This window comes from Carcharodon carcharias, chromosome 12 (genome assembly GCF_017639515.1).
Source record: "Carcharodon carcharias isolate sCarCar2 chromosome 12, sCarCar2.pri, whole genome shotgun sequence".
Classification (NCBI taxonomy): Eukaryota; Metazoa; Chordata; class Chondrichthyes; order Lamniformes; family Lamnidae; genus Carcharodon; species Carcharodon carcharias.
The window spans coordinates 120,021,409-120,040,001 of record NC_054478.1 but is presented as its reverse complement, the minus strand read 5'-3'; the positions used below and the strand labels follow the sequence as shown (position 1 = coordinate 120,040,001).

The 18,593-nt window shown below is 45.7% G+C and overlaps 1 protein-coding gene across 2 annotated transcripts in view; it reads right to left on the bottom strand.

Moving 5' to 3' along the window:
- trpm2 (transient receptor potential cation channel, subfamily M, member 2) overlaps positions 1–18,593 on the bottom strand; it is a 543,973-nt gene that overhangs the window by 99,259 nt on the left and 426,121 nt on the right. For both annotated transcript variants that reach the window (XM_041200804.1, XM_041200805.1), the window contains 2 exons: positions 16,456–16,601; positions 10,836–10,948 (listed from right to left, as the gene is read on the bottom strand). In XM_041200804.1, the coding sequence (XP_041056738.1) occupies positions 10,836–10,948; positions 16,456–16,601 (259 nt within the window). The remainder of the gene's footprint in view (positions 1–10,835; positions 10,949–16,455; positions 16,602–18,593) is intronic.

Below are 18,593 nucleotides of genomic sequence, written 5' to 3'. Positions count from 1 at the left end.
AGACTCTCATGGCACCCGGTTCACAGTGGTTCAAAGGTGGTGGGCACCAATCGGCTTTGTGCAGTTGTGTTTGAGGTCAGTAGTTTTCCTTGTTCAACTTGCACAAGGGAGGGGAGCAGGGGAATGGCAGCTTGCATGGATGTTCAGGACCGACACTGAGTCAGTGGTGGGGGCAGGGAGATGTGGAGTGGGGTTGGGGTCAAGGAGTAGCAGAAAGACCCAGGGGGCACAGAGTGTGGTGTTGGGAGCATGCAGGAGTGAAGTGGGAAGAGCCTGGTGTCCTGGTTAGGGTGCTGGAGTGGGTTGGGGAGGGGGAAAGGTGGGAACAGTTAGTCAAGAAAATAAGGGGCCGAAACAGTCGTGTCAAGACGTCTCAAGTGTGTGTCCATCTCAGGGTGTTGGCTGGCAGAGTCCTTACAGGCCTTTGAGTTCACCCACAAAATTTCAATTATCCCCACTGAGAGTGATCTCAGACAATGTCCTTTACAATTCTGTGATTCTGTGACAATGCATAGATGGGAGGGCCAGCTGAGCCTGCAAGCTCAGCCATTTCCCACAGAGTGGCGAGAACAACAGTGGGCACTAACATGAACATTCAATAAAGAGTGAACAAAAAGCACAGCATTGTTTTTTCAACAATAAACAAAATGTCCCTAACTCCCCTATAACCATCAATACATGCCAATCATGAGGTGTGCCATTTAGCTCTCTGAGTAAGCTAGTCTCAACAAATAATCATGATACACACATGAATAAAGTGAAACCAATGTAATGTAAAATATTTACAGGTGAGATTTAATTTCAAAAAACACCCATGCCATCTTTGTGCTCTCAATATGTCTTTTTTAATGGCAATGGAGTTGGGGAGGAAAGTTTTGGAAAGTGATGCAGAGCCTCCCTGTTTGACTCGGAGCTCTTTTATAATCCACCTGTACCTGCTGCATTGTCACCTGACGATGGGTTTCACCACTGAAATGCTACCCCACTGTATGATTGCATGTGTCTCCTGTGCATGTCACCAGCACTTTAATTTTTGATTGTAATCACATGGGAAACAGGAAAAAACAAGAGACCAGAATTGGCACCCACTTCAGTTATGATGTCAGGAATAGCACGCTGTTGAAAAAGTCCCCCCACCCATGTGTGTGTGTTTGGTCACAAAATTCAATAAGGCTCAAAAGCAGGCACAGGGATTGTGATGCATGATTAGCCACCTAAACCTAGTGCTACCTACTCATTTAAATGATTTCTGTATGCAGCCAGCAAATAGTGAGTTACGGAGAAGCAAATTTGCAGGAAAATCACAAAAACATGCAAGAATTATGGAGTGGTGATATTGAGAGATTTTAATTACCCAAAAATCTATTGGTATAACAGTAGACTAAGGAAGGAGAGGAATTTCCAAAATATGTTCAGGAGAACTTCCTTGACCAGAATGTTCTCAGGCAACTGGAAAGGAGGTATTAACAAAAAAACTGCGGATGCTGGAAATCCAAAACAAAAACAGAATTACCTGGAGAAACTCAGCAGGTCTGGCAGCATCGGCGGAGAAGAAAAGAGTTGACGTTTCGAGTCCTCATGACCCTTCAACAGAACTGATTTTTCTTTACAATGAGAGGGGTGAAATATAAGCTGGTTTAAGGTGGGGGGGGGGGGGGGGGAGAGAGAAGTGGAGGGGGGGGTGTTGTTGTAGGGACAAGTAAGCAGTGATAGGAGCAGATCATCCTTCCTCCAAATAAAAGGTATCCTTCCTCCAAATAAAAGGTGTGTCTATGGGTACCCGCATGGGCCCCAGCTATGCCTGTCTCTTTATGGGGTTTGTGGAACATTCCTTGTTCCAGTCCTACTCCGGCCCCCTTCCACAACTCTTTCTCCGGTACATCGATGATTACTTCGGTGCGGCTTCATGCTCTTGTCGGGACTTGGAAAAATGTATTAATTTTGCTTCCAATCTCCACCCCTCCATCATTTTCACATGGTCCATCTCTGACACTTCCCTTCCCTTCCTTGACCTCTCTGTCTCAATCTCTGGTGATAGACTGTCCACCAATATCCATTACAAGCCTACCGACTCCCACAGCTACCTCGACTACAGCTCCTCACACCCCGCTTCCTGTAAGACTCCATCCCATTCTCTCAGTTCCTTCGCCTCCATCGCATCTGTTCCGATGATGCTACCTTCAAAAACAGTTCCTCTGACATGTCCTCCTTCTTCCTTAACCGAGGTTTTCCACCCACGGTCGTTGACAGGGCCCTCAACCATGTCCGGCCCATCTCCCGTGCATCCGCCCTCACGCCTTCTCCTCCCTCCCAGAAACATGATAGGGTCCCCCTTGTCCTCACTTATCACCGCACCAGCCTCCGCATTCAAAGGATCATCCTCCGCCATTTCCGCCAACTCCAGCATGATGCCACCACCAAACACATTTTCCCTTCACCCCCCTGTCGGCATTCCATAGGGATCGTTCCCTCTGGGACACCCTGGTCCACTCCTCCATCACCCCCTACTCCTCAACCCCCACCTATGGCACCTCCCCATGCCCACGCAAAAGGTGCAACACCTGCCCCTTCACTTCCTTTCTCCTCACCGTCCAAGGGCCCAAACACTCCTTTCAAGTGAAGCAGCATTTCACTTGCATTTCCTCCAACTTAGTCTACTATACTCGTTGCTCCCAATGCGGTCTCCTCTACATTGGAGCGACCAAATGGAAACTGGGCGACCGCTTTGCAGAACACCTGCGGTCTGTCCGCAAGAATGACCCAAACCTCCCTGTCGCTTGCCATTTTAACACTCCACCCTGCTCTCTTGCCCACATGTCTGTCCTTGGCCTGCTGCATTGTTCCAGTGAAGCCCAACGCAAACTGGAGGAACAGCACCTCTTCTTCTGACTAAGCACTTTACAGCCTTCCGGAGTGAATATTGAATTCAACAACTTTAGATCTTGAGCTCCCTCCTCCATCCCCACCCCCTTTCTGTTTCTTCCCCCTTCCTTTTGTTTTTTGTTTTTTTTTCCAATAATTTATATAGATTTTTCTTTTCCCACCTATTTCCATTATTTTTAAATCTTTTATGCCCCCCACCCCCACTAGGGCTATACCTTGAGTGCCCTACCATCCATTCTTAATTAGCACATTCGTTTAGATAATATCACCAACTTCAACACCTCTGTGTTCTTTTGTTCTTTTGTCTGTGACATCTTTTGATGATCTGCTCCTATCATTGCTTGCTTGTCCCTACAACAACACCCCCCTTCCACTTCTCTCACCCCCACCCCCCACCCACCGCACCCCCACCCCCCACCTTAAACCAGCTTATATTTCACCCCTCTCATTGTAAAGAAAAATCAGTTCTGTTGAAGGGTCATGAGGACTCGAAACGTCAACTCTTTTCTTCTCTGCTGATGCTGCCAGACCTGCTGAGTTTTTCCAGGTAATTCTGGAAAGGAGGCATTGCTGGCTCTGTTCATGGGAATGAGGTGGGTCAAGTGGACCATGTGACAGTGGGGAACACTTGGTTAAAAGTGATCATTGTATCATAAAGTTTAGATAAATAATGGAAAAGAGCAAGGAAGTAGAACCCCTTAAATTGAAAGAGCATTAACTTCAATGGGAAGAGAGGGCATTTAGCTGGGGTAAAATGAAACCAAAGTTCAACAGGAAAAACTGTAACAGAATAATGGGTGATCTTTAATGATAAGAACACAGAATGATTACAGCACAGAAGGAGACCATTCGGCCCATCACCTCTGTGCCGGTTCTCCGAAGGGGCAATATACCTAGTGTCATCATCGGTCTTCTCCCTGTAACACTGCACTTTCTTCCTTTTCAGATAATAATCCAGTTCCCACTTGAATGCCTCACTTGAATCTACTTCCACCACATGCTCAGGCAGTGCAATCCAAATCCTAACCACTTACTGTGAAAACATGTTTTTCCTCAAGTCTCCTTTGCTTCTTTTGCTAATTACCTTAGAACTGCGCCCTCTTGCTCTCTTCCTTCCACCAATGAGAATAGCTTTTCCCGATCTACTCTAACCAGACTACTCATGATTTTAAATATCTCCATCAAATTGCCTCTCAGCCTTCTCTTCCCTGAGGAAAATAGTCCCAACCTCTCCAATCCATCTACATAATTGAAGTTCTGCATCCCTGGGTCAATTTTTGTGAATCTTTTCTGCACTCTCTCTAATGTCTTCACACCTATTCTAAAGTGTGGCACCCAGAACTGGACACAATGCTCCAGCTGAGGTCAAACCAGTGTTCTATACAAGTTTAACATAACCTCATTGCTCTTGTACTCTATGCCCCTATTAATAAAGTCTAGGATACTGTATTCTTTATTAACCATGCTCTCAGCTCATCCTGCCACCTTCAATGAGTTATGCACATAGACAACCTGGTCTATCTGCTCATGCACCTGTTTAGAATTGTATCCTTTATTTTATATTGTCTCTCCCATTCTTTCTATCAAAATGAATCACATCACACTTCTCTGTATTAAGCTTAATCTTTTAATTTTCATTAAATTTAACTAGGAAACGTTTCAGCTACAGGCTAGGTACATTCCAACAACGGGGAAAGATAAATGAACCAAAACCCTTGGATGATGAGGGGAACAGAGAATGTGATGAAGCAATAAATAGGGCATACGATGCACGTCAGGTGAATTCTTCAAGCCAGAATCAGACCAAATGCAATAAGTTAAGAGGAGAAGTGAAGAGGAAAATAAGATTAGCAAAGATCATGGCAGCTGGTGGAATTTGAATTCAATTAATAAATCTGGAATATAAAGCTAGTCTCAGTAATTGTGACCATGACAACTATCATTGATTATTGTAAAACCCACCTGGTTCACTAATGTCATTAAAGGAAGGAAATCTGCCATCTTCACCTGGTCTGGCCTGGCCTAATGTGACTCCAGATCCACAGCAATGTGGTTGACTCTTAACTGGCCTCTGAAATGGCTTAGCAAGCCACTCAGTTCAAGGGCAATTAGGGATGGGCAACAAATGCTGCCCTTGCCAGCGACACACACACATTTTTCTTTATTTTTTTATTGGATAAGAATATGAGAATAGAATGGCAGCTAACATAAAAGGAAACCCAAAACGTTTCTACAGCATATTAATGGGTATTAAGAGTAGTAGGGCCAGGTGGGAGGTGGGCTATTATGGACAAAAAGAGTTTACTAAGGAAGAGGATGTTGACAAAATATTGGTGGAAGTGGAGATGATAGAGCTAATGAATAGGGTGAAAATTGATAGACAGAATGTACTGGAACGGCTGGCTATGCTTAGAGTGCATAAGATGCATGAATGTCTTTTATCTCAGGTCACTAAGCAAAATAGGGTGGAGACAGCCGAAGGGTTTGCCTTAATTTTCCAAGATAGGGGAGAGTACCAAGGTATTGAAAAATGGCAGATGTGACAATTTTATTCAAGAAAAGGTGCAAGGACATTCCTGTTAACTACAGGCCAGTAAATTTAACATAGGTGTTGAGTAAGGTTTTGGAAATAGTAATCATGGAAAGGCTTAACAGACACTTGGAGATGTTTGAGTCAATTAATTTAGGTGAGCCTGCACAGATTTGTAAAAGTCTAATTGAAATTTCTGATGAAGTAACAGAGAAGGTTGATGAAGGAAATGCAGTAGATGTTGTCTATATGGATTTTAAGAATGTGTTTGGCAAAACATCTAACAAAAGTCCAGCCACTTTACAAAATTGAGGCTCATGGAATAGGAGGGTGAGTATCAACTTGGATATAAAAAAATTGGTTTAAAGACAGAAAACAGCGAGTAGGGGTAAAAGGTTGCTTTTCTGACTGGAGGATGGTAGACTGTGCTGTTCACTAAAGGTCAGTATTAGGACCACTGCATTTTTTGATATTAGAGTACAGAGTAAAATTTCAAAGTTTGCCACTCATTTCAGGGAGGATGATAACAATAAATGATACAGGTCATAAATGGGTTAGCAGAATGGGCAGAAAAGTGGGAAAAGGAAATTAATATAGTGAAGTGTGACTTGATGCCTTTTGGCACAATGGATAAGGGGAGACAATATAGACTCTGGCGCATTTCTAAAGACTGCATGGGGCAGAGGGACCTAGGGTTTATGTATATAGAACTTTGAAAGGAGTCTGATATATTGAGAGAGTAAAACAGAAAATGTAGGAGAAACTCAGCAAGTCTGGTAGCATCTGTGGAGATATAAACAGAGTTAATATTTTGAGTTAATAATATCACTCTTCTTCGGAACTGGAAAGAGGTAAAAATGCGATGGCTTTTATGCCATTGACAAAGGAGAGGGGCAGATAGTGCAAAATGGAAGGCCAGGGATGGGTTAGAGAGCAGGGAGATTAAATGACAAAGATGTCATGGAACACAAGACAAAGGGAGTGGTAATGATAGTATAAAGACTAAAGCATTCGTCCAGAGTAGATGTTAATAGCAGAATAAAGGTCAGAACTGTCTGAAAGCAAAATAGCAGAATGTGTTAACAGCAGAAAAAGGGTCAGTGCTGTTTGAAAACAAAAACATGAGAACAAGATATAAACTGGCATTTTGCGGGGGAAAATTCAAAATGGAGCACTAAAGTTCATGGTCTAAAGTTGTTGAGCTCAGTGCTGAGTCCAGAAGGCTGTAAAGTGCCTAATTGGAAGACGAGGTGCTGTTCCTCCTGCTTGTGTTGGGCTTCACTGGAACATTGTAGCAGGCTGAGGACAGAAATGTGAACATGAGAGCAAGATGGTGAATTCAGATGGCAAGTGACCGGAAGGTCGGGGTCATGCTTGCGGACTGAGTGAAGGTGTTCTGCAAAGTGGTCACCAAGTTTGTGTTTTATCTCAATGTAGAGGAGACCGCATTCTGAATTTGGATAATTCTGCGTGTTCCCAAGGCATCCAAGTTTTGGAGCATCTACAGCCTGCTTTGTCAGTGGGTGGCATCCACTGGTATTAAGTGCTGATGATCAAAATTAGATTTCTAAGCTGTTCATTTTATTGTCTGAAAGCCCTCCAACATTGTATGCCATTGGAAAGCCACACTGTAGTCCATTCTACACCCACTTCATGCAGCAGGGTGATCTGTTGGCCTAATACTGAGTGGAGTCAGAACATTTTGTTTCTGTATTTGAATTTATTCATTCATGGGATTTGGACATCACTGGCAAGCCAGCATTTATTCCCCATTCCTAAGTGCTTAAATGAGTGGTTTACTAGGCTATTTAGTGGGTAGTTAAGAGACGACCACATCGCTATAGGCCTGGTGTCACATATAGGCCAGGTGGAAAAGGACAGCAGGTTTCCTTCTCTAAAGGACATTATTGAGCCAGGTGAAATTTTATTACAATCCAGTAATTTTATGCTCGCCATTACCGATAGACCTTTTTAGACCAGATTTACTTAATTAAGTGAATTCAATTTCCCTAACTGCCATTGATTTGAATTTCCAGGTTATTAGTCCAGGCTTCCGGAATACTAGCCCAGTAACATAATCACTAGGTTACTGTAGCCAGTAGACGCTAGCATCCAACTATGATTTGTTTACTAAAACCCGCTTTCGCAGCCATATCTCCTTTCTAGGTGACTGTCTCCGTCTCCGACTTACCCCACGTGGATTTCAACTGAAATTCCATCCCTCTTGTTTCGAACCCACCCAGGATTACAGGTATCTCCGGGACATAAAACGTTTCTCGGACAGCTGTTCCCATCACATTCTGAGATCCACACTCAGTGCCATGCGCCGCCATATGAACACACTCGACCTCTCCCCCCAGCAGCACCGTCGCACCCTTTCTCAAAGCTGCGCGTGCCCCCAGTTTCATTTTATTCTTCGTCTCATCCGACGCCTCAACAAGAAACTTTTTCTTTCTCTCAAGTGCTAAGGAATGCAAGCTCCAGCAACTCATCGACACCAACACCCATCTAGGACCCTCCACCCCTGCCTGTCCCTCTGTCCCCACCCCATCTTCTAATCCCAGCCCCGGCCGTGTATTCACTATACCCCCTGACCTTCCCCTCTCCGACGCTGAACGTTCAGTGCTCAGCAAAGGACTTAGTTTCATACCCTTACGCCCTCATCTCAATGGATTTCGGGCTCGGCACGATGCTGAACTCTTCTTCCGCTGTCTTTGTCTCCGTGCTCACTTCTTTGGGCAGGAGTCCTCTCCCCATTCAATGGATCCTTTTACCCACCTCCAATATTCTCCCTCCACCTGGACCCCTCCCTCTGGATTCTTACCTTCTCTTGATCTTTTCATTGAGAACTGTTGGCACGACATTAGTCGTCTCAATTTCTCTGCTCCTCTCACCCATTCTAATCTGTCTTTCTCTGAACTTACTGCACTCCGTTCTCTCAGGTCCAACCCCAACATTGTCATCAAACCCGCTGACAAGGGTGGTGCTGTTGTTGTCTGGCGCACTGACCTCTACCTCGCGGAGGCTGAGTGTCAACTTGCAGACACTTCCTCCTACCTCTCCCTGGACCATGACCCCACCACTGAACATCAAGCCATTGTTTCCAGGACTGTCACTGACCTCATCTCCTCTGGAGATCTTCCTCCCACAGATTCCAACCTGATAGTCGCGCAACCTCGAACGGCCCGTTTCTACCTCCTACCCAAAATCCACAAACAGGACTGTCCCAGTAGACCGATCGTGTCAGCTTGCTCCTGCCCCACGGAACTCATTTCTCGTTATCTTGACTCCCTTCTCTCTCCCCTTGTCCAGTCCCTTCCCACCTACATCCGTGATTCCTCTGACACCTTACGTCACATCAACAATTTCCAGTTCCTTGGCCGCAACCGCTTCCTCTTCACCATAGATGTCCAATCCCTCTACACCTCCATCCCCCACCAGGATGGTCTGAGGGCCCTTAGCTTCTTCCTCGAACAGAGGCCCAAACAATCCCCATCCACCACTACTCTCCTCCGTCTGGCTGAACTTGTTCTCACACTGAACAATTTCTCCTTCAACTCCTCTCACTTCCTCCAAATAACAGGTGTGGCTATGGGTATCCGCATGGGCCCCAGCTGTGCCTGTCTCTTTATGGAGTATGTGGAACATTCCTTGTTCCAGTCCTACTCCGGCCCCCTTCCACAACTCTTTCTCCAGTACAACGATGATTACTTTGGTGCTGCTTCATGCTCTCGTCGGGACTTGGAAAAATGTATTAATTTTGCTTCCAATCTCCACCTCCCTATCATTTTCACATGGTCCATCTCTGACACTTCCCTTCCCTTCCTTGACCTCTCTGTCTCAATCTCTGGTGATAGACTGTCCACCAATATCCATTACAAGCCTACCGACTCCCACATATACCTCGACTACAGCTCCTCACACCCCGCTTCCTGTAAGGACTCCATTCCATTCTCTCAGTTCCTTCACCTCCGTCGCATCTGTTCTGATGATGCTACCTTCAAAAACAGTTCCTCTGACATGTCCTCCTTCTTCCTTAACCGAGGTTTTCCACCCATGGTCGTTGACAGGACCCTCAACCGTGTCCAGCCCATCTCCCGCGCATCCGCCCTCACGCCTTTTCCTCCCTCCCAGAAACATGATAGGATCCCCCTTGTCCTCACTTATCACCCCACCAGCCTCCGCATTCAAAGGACCATCCTCCGCCATTTCCGCCAACTCCAGCATGATGCCACCACCGAACACATCTTCCCTTCACCCCCCTCCGGTGACATTCCGTAGGAATCGTTCCCACCGGGACACCCTGGTCCACTCTTCCATCACCCCCTACTCCTCATCCCTCACCCATGGCACCTCCCCATGCCCACGCAAAAGATGCAACACCTGCCCCTTCATTTCCTTTCTCCTCACCATCCAAGGGCCCAAACAATCCTTTCAAGTGAAGCAGCATTTCAGTTGCATTTCCCCCAACTTAGTCTACTGCATTCGCTGCTCCCAATGCGGTCTCCTCTACATTGGAGAGACCAAACGTAAATTGGGCGACCGCTTTGCAGAACACCTGCGGTCTGTCCGCAAGAATGACCCAAACCTCCCTGTCGCTTGCCATTTTAACACTCCACCCTGCTCTCTTACCCACATGTCTGTCCTTGGCCTGCTGCATTGTTCTAGTGAAGCCCAACGCAAACTGGAGAAACAGCACTTTACAGCCTTCTGGACTGAATATTGAATGCAACAATTTTAGATCTCCCTCCTCCATCCCCACCCCTTTTCTGTTTCTTCCCCCTTCCTTTTATGTTTTCCAATAATTTGTATAGATTTTTCTTTTCCCACCTATTTCCATTATTTTAAAATCTTTTATGCCCTGCTAGCCTTTCCACCCCACCCCCACTAGAGCTGTACCTTGAGTGCCCTACCATCCATTCTAAATTAGCATATTTGTTCAGATAATATCACCACCATCAACGCCTCTGTGTTCTTTTGTTCTTTTGTCTGTGACATCTTTTGATTATCTGCTCTTATTACTGCTTGTTTGTCCCTACAACCACACCACCCCCCACCACTTCTCTCCCCCCCCCCCCACCACCACCTTAAACTAGCTTATATTTCACCCCTTTCCTAAGGTTCATTCAGTTTTGTGGAAGGGTCATGAGGACTCGAAACATTAACTCTTTTCTTCTCCGCCAATGCTGCCAGACCTGCTGAGTTTTTCCAGGTAATTCTGGTTTTGTTTTATGATTTCTTTCCTTTGTGATAATTTCAGGGAGCAGCATCAACCCAGAGATACAGGTTCTGTCTCCCATTCCTGCCCCCTCAATGAACCAAATTTCTGATCTCAGGGGCTCTGTTAGCACAAAGGCTCACATGGAGGTTGGAGGTTGGCTTTGGCAGAGACTGATGATGGGTATAGTGATTGGGTTCCTACCTGAAAGTAATGAGGTTTGAATAAATGATGGGCCAGAGAAGCAAGCAGAGCAGCACCTGCCATGTGTTTGTGTCAACAGAGAGCTCACCCCACCAGATCTTGGTCAGCAATGCCTGCAAGAAAAGGACGAGAAAATCACATGTGTCAGAGGTGAACAGGCAGGGTCCAAGAGTTCTCTGAAAAAAACAATGGCCTGAAATATCATCTCAAATGCTTTCCTGCAACAGCTGAGTGGGTAGAGGCCAGTTCACTCAAGCTGTACCAACAAGAGTCAACATCACACCCAGCAACCACCAGGCAGCAACTAGGGGGCCCCATCAACATTTGCTGAAGAATAAAGAAAGCAAAAAAGTGGGAGAAGAAGAAAGAAAAGAACTACAACTTGCATTTATATAGTGCCTTTAGCATAACTCTCTTGATTCAGGAACCATTCCTTTAGATTGGAAAATTACTCATGTCACTCCATTGTCTAAGAAACATGAGGGGGAAATCAGGGAATTATAAACCAGTTCACCTAATATCCGTTATTGGGAAATTTACTAACGTCTATAACTAAGGATAGGGTGATCTGCGAGAGCCAGCATTCTTTGTAAAGAATAGGTCATGCCTGATGAATCTGAATTTTTTTGAAGAGGTGCAAAGTGGACGTGGGGGTGGTCCATGGATGTTATTTATGTAGACTTCCAGAAGGTATCAGGTAAGAGACTCTGTTGATGTTCACAGAATTGAAGGCAAATTATTGACCTGGTTAGGAATTTGGTTGAGAGGCAGCAGACGGAGAATAGGGATCATGGGCAGATACACTAATTGGCTGAATATAGAACCATAGAACACTACAGCACTGAAAAATAGGCCATTCGGCCCTTCTAGTCTGTGCCGAAATATTATTCTGCTAGTCCCATTGACCTGCACCTAGTCCATAACCCTCCAGACCTTTCCCATCCATGTATCTATCTAATTTATTCTTAAAACTTAAGAGTGAGCCCACATTTACCACATCAGATGGTAGCTCGTTCCACACTCTCACCACTGTCTGAGTGAAGAAATTCCCCTTAATGTTCCCCCTAAACCTTTCCCCTTTCACCTATAGCCATGTCCTCTCCTGTTTATTTCTCCTAATCGAAGTGGAAAGAGCCTACTTGCATTTACTCTACCCCTCATAATTTTGTAAACTTCTATCATATCTCCCCTCATTCTTCTACGCTCCAAGGAATAAAGTCCTAACCTGTTTAATCTTTCCCTGTAACTCAACTCCTTAAGACCCAGCAACATCCTCGTAAATCTTCTCTGCACTCTCTCAATCTTACTGATATTCTTCCTGTAGTTAGGCGACCAGAACTGCACACAATACTCCAAAGTTGGCCTCACCAATGTCTTATACAACCTCACCATAACATCCCAACTCCTATACTCAATACTTTGATTTATGAAGGCCAGTCTGCCAAAAGCTTTCTTTACAACCTTGTCTACCTGTGACGCCACTTTCAGGGAACTATGTATCTGAACTCCCAGATCCCTTTGTTCCTCCGCTTCCTCAGTGCCCTACCATTTACTGTGTATGTCCTACCTTGGTTTGACCTTCCAAAATGTAACACCTCACACTTTTCCGCATTAAATTCCATCTGCCATTTTCTGGCCCATTTTTCCAGTTGGTCCAGATCTCTCTGCAAGCTTTGAAAGCCTTCCTTGCTGTCCACAATGCCTCCAATCTTAGTGTCATCAGCAAACTTGCTGATCCAATTCACCACATTATCATCCAAATCATTGATATAGACAACAAACAATGGTCCTAGCACAGATCCCTGAGGCACACCACTAGTCACAGACCTCCAGTCTGAGAAGCAATCATCCACTACCACTCTCTGTCTTCTCCCACACAGCCAATTTCGAATCCAGTTTACAACCTCTCCATGGATACCAAGTATCTGAACCTTCTGAACTAACCTCCCATGTGGGATCTTGTCAAAGGCCTTACTAAAGTCCATGTAGACAACATCCACAGCCTTTCCTTTAACTACTTTCTTGGTAACCTCCTTGAAAAACTCTACAAGGTTCGTTAAACACGACCACGCACAAAGCCATGCTGACTATCCTTAATCAGCCCTTGGCTATCCAAATAATTATATATTCGATCTCTCAGAACACCTTCCAATAATTTACCCACTACTGACGTCAGGCTCACTGGCCTTTAATTACCTGGTTTACTTTTGGAGCCTTTTTTAAACAACGGAACAACATGAGCTACCCTCCACTCCTCTGGCACCTCATCCGTGGCTAAGGACATTTTAAATATTTCTGCCAGGGCCCCTGCAATTTCTACACTAGTCTCCCTCAAGGTCCGAGGGAATATCATGTCAGGTCCGGGGGATTTATCTACCTTTATTCGCTGTAAGGCAGCAAGCACCTCCTCCTCTTTAATCTCTATATGTTCCATGAAACTACAGCTTGTTTCCCTTCCTTCCTTATACACTATGCCAGTTTCCTGAGTAAATACTGATGCAAAAAAACTGTTTAATATCTCCCCCATCTCGTGAAGCTCCACACATAGACGACCACTCTGATCTTCAGGGGGACAAATTGTGTCCCTTAATATCCTTTTACTCTTAATATACTTGTAGAAACCCTTTAGGTTTGCCATCACATTATCTTCCAAAGTAACTTCATGTCTTCTTTTTGCCTTCCTGATTTCCTTTTTTAGTATTTTCTTACATTTTCTATACTCTACAAGTACCGAATTTGCTTCTTATTGCCTATACCTGCTATACACCTCTCTCTTCTTCTTAACCAGATCGCCAATATCCCTTGAAAACCAAGGTTCCCTATGCCTGTTAACTTTGCCTTTAATCCTGACAGGAACGTGCAAACTCTGCACTCTCAAAATTTCGCCTTTGAATGCCTTCCACTTACTGAACACATCCTTGCCAGAAAACAACTTATGCCAATCCACTCTTCCTAGATCCTTTCTCATTTCCACAAAATTGGCCTTTCTCTAATTTAGAATCTCAACTCGAGGACCAGACCTATCCTTATCCATAATTAGCTTAAAACTAATGACATTGTGGTCACTGGACCCAAAATGTTCGCCTACACATACTTCTGTCACCTGACCTGTCTGCTTCCCTAATAGGAGATCAAGTATTGCATCCTCTCTCGTTGGTACCTCTATATATTGATTTAGAAAACTTTCCTGAACACATTTGACAAACTCCAAGCCATCCAGCCCTTTTACAGTTTGGGAATCCCAGTCAATATGTGGAAAGTTAAAATCTCCTACTATCACAACTTTCTGTTTCTTACATCGGTCTGCTATGTCTCTACAGACTTGCTCCTCCAATTCTCTCTGACTATTGGGTGTTCTATAATACAACCCTATTAGTGTGGTCACACCTTTCCCACTCCTCAGCTCCACCCATATGGCCTCTGTAGACGAGCCCTCCGGGCTGTCCTGCTTATGCACAGCTGTGATATTTTCCCTGACTAGTAATGCCACTCCTCCCCCTTTCATCCCTCCCCCTCTATCACGTCTGAAACAACGGAACCCCAGAACATTGAGCTGCCAGTCCTGCCCCACCTGCAACCAAGTTTCACTAATAGCAATAACGTCATTATCCCACATGCCAATCCATGCCCTAAGCTCATCTGCCTTTCCGACAATACTCCTTGCATTGAAATAGATGTACCTGAGAACATTTCTATCACATACGGACCCTTGATTTCTGTCTATACATGCATTCCTCGCTTGACCTTTATCCTCCTCCACCTCACTATCTGCTTTAACACTCTGGTTCCCCTCCCCCTGCAAATCTAGTTTAAACACCCTGGAGCAACACTAGCAAACCTACCCGCAAGGATGTTAATCCCCCTCCATTTCAGGTGCAAACCATCCCGTCGGAACAGGTCCTCCCTTCTCTGGAACAGAGCCCAATTGTCAAGAAACAAGAAGCCCTCCCTCCTGCTCTATCTCCTTAGCTACGTATTTAGCTGCATTATCCTCCTATTTCTAGCCTCACTAGCACGTGGCACGGGTAGCACTCCTGAGATCGTAACCCTGGAGGTCCTGTCCTTCAACTTATGATTAGTAAGGATCTGTGTTGGGTTTCACATATTCATTAATGATTCAGATGATAGGATAGATTATTTATCAACAACACACTTAGGCAACATTGTAAAGCAGCCTGGTTGAAGTGTAACATTAGGATTATTATACAAGCAATATTGATAGATTAAGTGAATAAAATGTAGGCAAATGCAGGGTTATTCAGTTTGGACTGAAAGAGGTTAGAATTTTAGAGTAAAGAGATAATTTTTCAATTGATTAACAAGCCATGGAGAGTGGCCATCCCAAAAGACTTGAGGATCTATGTGTACAAATCATTAAAACGTTATGAACACATACAGAAAATCATCCAAAAGGCTAATGGAATGCTGGCTTTTTAATCGAGGAGACAAGAATATAAGTGTGTAGAAGTCATGCTTCAGCTATATGTAGTTCTGTTAAACTACATCTGGAATATTGAGAGCTGTTCTGGATAGCACACTTTAGGAAGGATATTTTGGCCTGGGAGGGAGTACAGTGTAGATTTACCAGAATGATACATGGACTCCTTGGTTTAAAATATGGAGATTGCACAAACTGTGGAATTTAGAAGGCGAAGGGGCAATTTGATCAAAGTTTTAAAGGGCAACATATATGGTTCAATAGAGAGAAACCATATCTGTTGTTTTGAAAGTCTAACACTAGGGGTATAGTCTAAAAATTAGAACCAGGCTTTTCAGGAGTGCAATTAGTAAACACTTCTACATACAAAGGGTGGTAGAAAACAGCAATTGATTCTAGGTTCATTATTAATTTTAAAACTGAGATATGGAGTTACATCACAAATCAGCCATGATCTCAGTAAATGGCAGAAAAGTCTCGATGGGTTAAATAGCTTACTCCTGCCCCAATGCTGTCAGCTGTGGCTCAGTTGTTAGCAACTTGCAGTCTGAGTCAAAAGTCTTTGGGCTGAAGACTCACTTTGTAGTTTGAACACAAAAATCAAGGCTGACAATCCAGTGAAGCACTAAGGGAGTGCTGCATTGTTTGATATGCTGTCCTTTGGATGAAATATTATGCTCCATCTGCCCTTCACTGGTCGATGTAAAACATTCCATGGCACTATTCTGAAGAAGAACAAGGGAGCTGATCTCCACTGTACTGGCCAAAATTAATCCCTAATTAACATCACTGGTCATTATCACATTGCTCTTTCTGGGAGCTTGCTGCTGTGTTTCCTACATCGCAACAGTGACTGCACATCAAAATTATTTTGTAAAGTGCCTTGAGTTGTCTAGTGGTTGTAAAATGCTTTGTAAATGCAAGTTTTTCAGGCTTCTGTCCTAGCAAAATGTCTAAAGGCATTTCACAGGACTATTATCATACAATTTGCAATCGTGCTGCTTTAGGATAGCAGAGGTTTTCATGAGATTATGTTGGCTGGAACTTGAACATTCTTATAACATGTAAGGAAGTCATTTGGCAGATTATATTGAAGAGAGAGTTACTCAATTAGTCCCACTCCATGTACTTTTCCCATAGTCCCACCAAGTGTCCAACTTGCAAATAAGACTGAAGTCTTACCTGAACACCGCCTAGTGCCATGAACTTCTGGCTCTCAGCTTCTAATGCCAGGCGCAAGCATGTTGTGTTCCCCCAAGTGGTGGATACTCTAATCAGCAACTTCTGTGCGCGCTTGGCGTGTTTTCTGTAACACTCTGTGTATAAGCCTTTGGTTAAAGAGAAGAAAGCAATTAACACAAAAACATCTAAAAACTTAGAATCATCCTTTACAGTATCTTCTCCAACGCAGGCCGGATGGGACCGTCCGGTGGAGGGTTCTGTACGGAGCTGTTGATTGGCTCACTAGTAAGGGAGAGAGAATCTCTGATTGGAGGAAGAGCCAACACCTGCCTTGCTGGGGGATTCCGCGCCAGGAAAGCAAAGGTATGTTGAGCCACGGGTTGGGGGGGGCGGGGCGGGGGGGTGCGGGGGCGGATGTCTTTTAATAGGAGAGTGGGAATGAGAGATTGTCGGTCAGTTTGGGGATAAATAATTGGTGGTGGGGTAAATAATTGGTGGTGGGGTAAATAGTTGGGGGGTAAATAATTGGGGGGGATAATGAGAGGGGGAGGATAATGAGAGGGTGGGGGGGGGAGATAATGAGAGGGTGGGTGGGGGGGAGATAATGAGAGGGTGGGGAGGGAGATAATGAGAGGGGGAAATAGTGAGAGTGTGACGAGTATGTGGGAGTGTGCAGCGAGAGTGTGACTGAGCATGTGGGAGTGTGCAGTGAGAGTGTGACTGAGCATGTGGGAGTGTGCAGCAAGAATGTGACTGAGCGTGTGGGAGTGTGCAGCAAGAATGTGACTGAGCGTGTGGGAGTGGGCAGCGAGAGTGTGACTGAGCCTGTGGGAGTGTGCAGGGAGAGTGTGACTGAGCGTGTGGGAGTGTGCAGGGAGAGTGTGACTGAGTGTGTGGGAGTGTGCAGGGAGAGTGTGACTGAGCGTGTGGGAGTGTGCAGCAAGAGTGTGACTGAATGTGTGGGAGTGTGCAAGGAGAATGTGACTGAGCGTGTGGGAGTGTGCAGTGAGAGTGTGACTGAGCGTGTGGGAGTGTGCAGCGAGAGTGTGACTGAGCCTGTGGGAGTGTGCAGCGAGAGTGTGACTGAGCGTGTGGGAGTGTGCAGCAAGAGCGTGACTGAGCGTGTGGGAGTGTGCAGCGAGAGTGTGACTGAGCGTGTGGGAGTGGGCAGCGAGAGTGTGACTGAGCCTGTGGGAGTGTGCAGCGAGAGTGTGACTGAGTGTGTGGGAGTGTGCAGCGAGAGTGTGACTGAGTGTGTGGGAGTGTGCAGCAAGAGTGTGACTGAGCATGTGGGAGTGTGCAGCGAGAGTGTGACTGAGTGTGTGGGAGTGTGCAGCAAGAGTGTGACTGAGCATGTGGGAGTGTGCAGCAAGACTGTGACTGAGCGTGTGGGAGTGGGCAGCGAGAGTGTGACTGAGCGTGTGGGAGTGGGCAGCGAGAGTGTGACTGAGCATGTGGGAGTGGGCAGCGAGAGTGTGACTGAGCGTGTGGGAGTGGGCAGCGAGAGTGTGATGAGTATGTGGGAGTGGGCAGCGAGAGTGTGACTGAGTGTCGGGGGGGTAGTACAGGAGTGTGTGTGTGCGTGTGTGGGAGGGGAGAGGGACTGTGGATGTGTGGGAGGGGAGTGCGACAGTGCGTGTGTGTGGGTGTGGGAGGGCAGTGCAACTGTGTGTGTGTGTGTGTGTGTGTGTGTGTGTGTGTGTGGGAGGGGAGTGTGAGAGTGTGTGTGTGTGGGAACGAGTGTGACAGCATGACTGGGTGTGTGGGTGTAGGCAGCTACAGTGTGAGTGAGTGTCGGGAGGTATTGCAGGAATGTAACTGTGTGTGAGGGAGGGGAGTACGAGAGTGTGTGAGAGGGGACCGAGAGAGTGTGTGTGCGCACACGTGTGGGAGGGGAGTACAAGCGTGTGTGTGTGCATGTGGGACTGGAGTGCGAGAGTGTGTGTGGGAGGGGAGAGCAAGAGTGCATGTGTTTGTGGGCGGGGAGTGCGATAGTGTGTGTGTGGGTGGGGAGTGTGAAAGTGTGCATGTGTGTGTGGGAGGGAAGTGCGAGAGAGTGTGTGTGTTTGTGTGTGTGCGTGGGAGGGGAGTGCAAGAGTGCGTCTGTGTGTAGGAGGGGAGTGAGAGAGAGTGTGTGT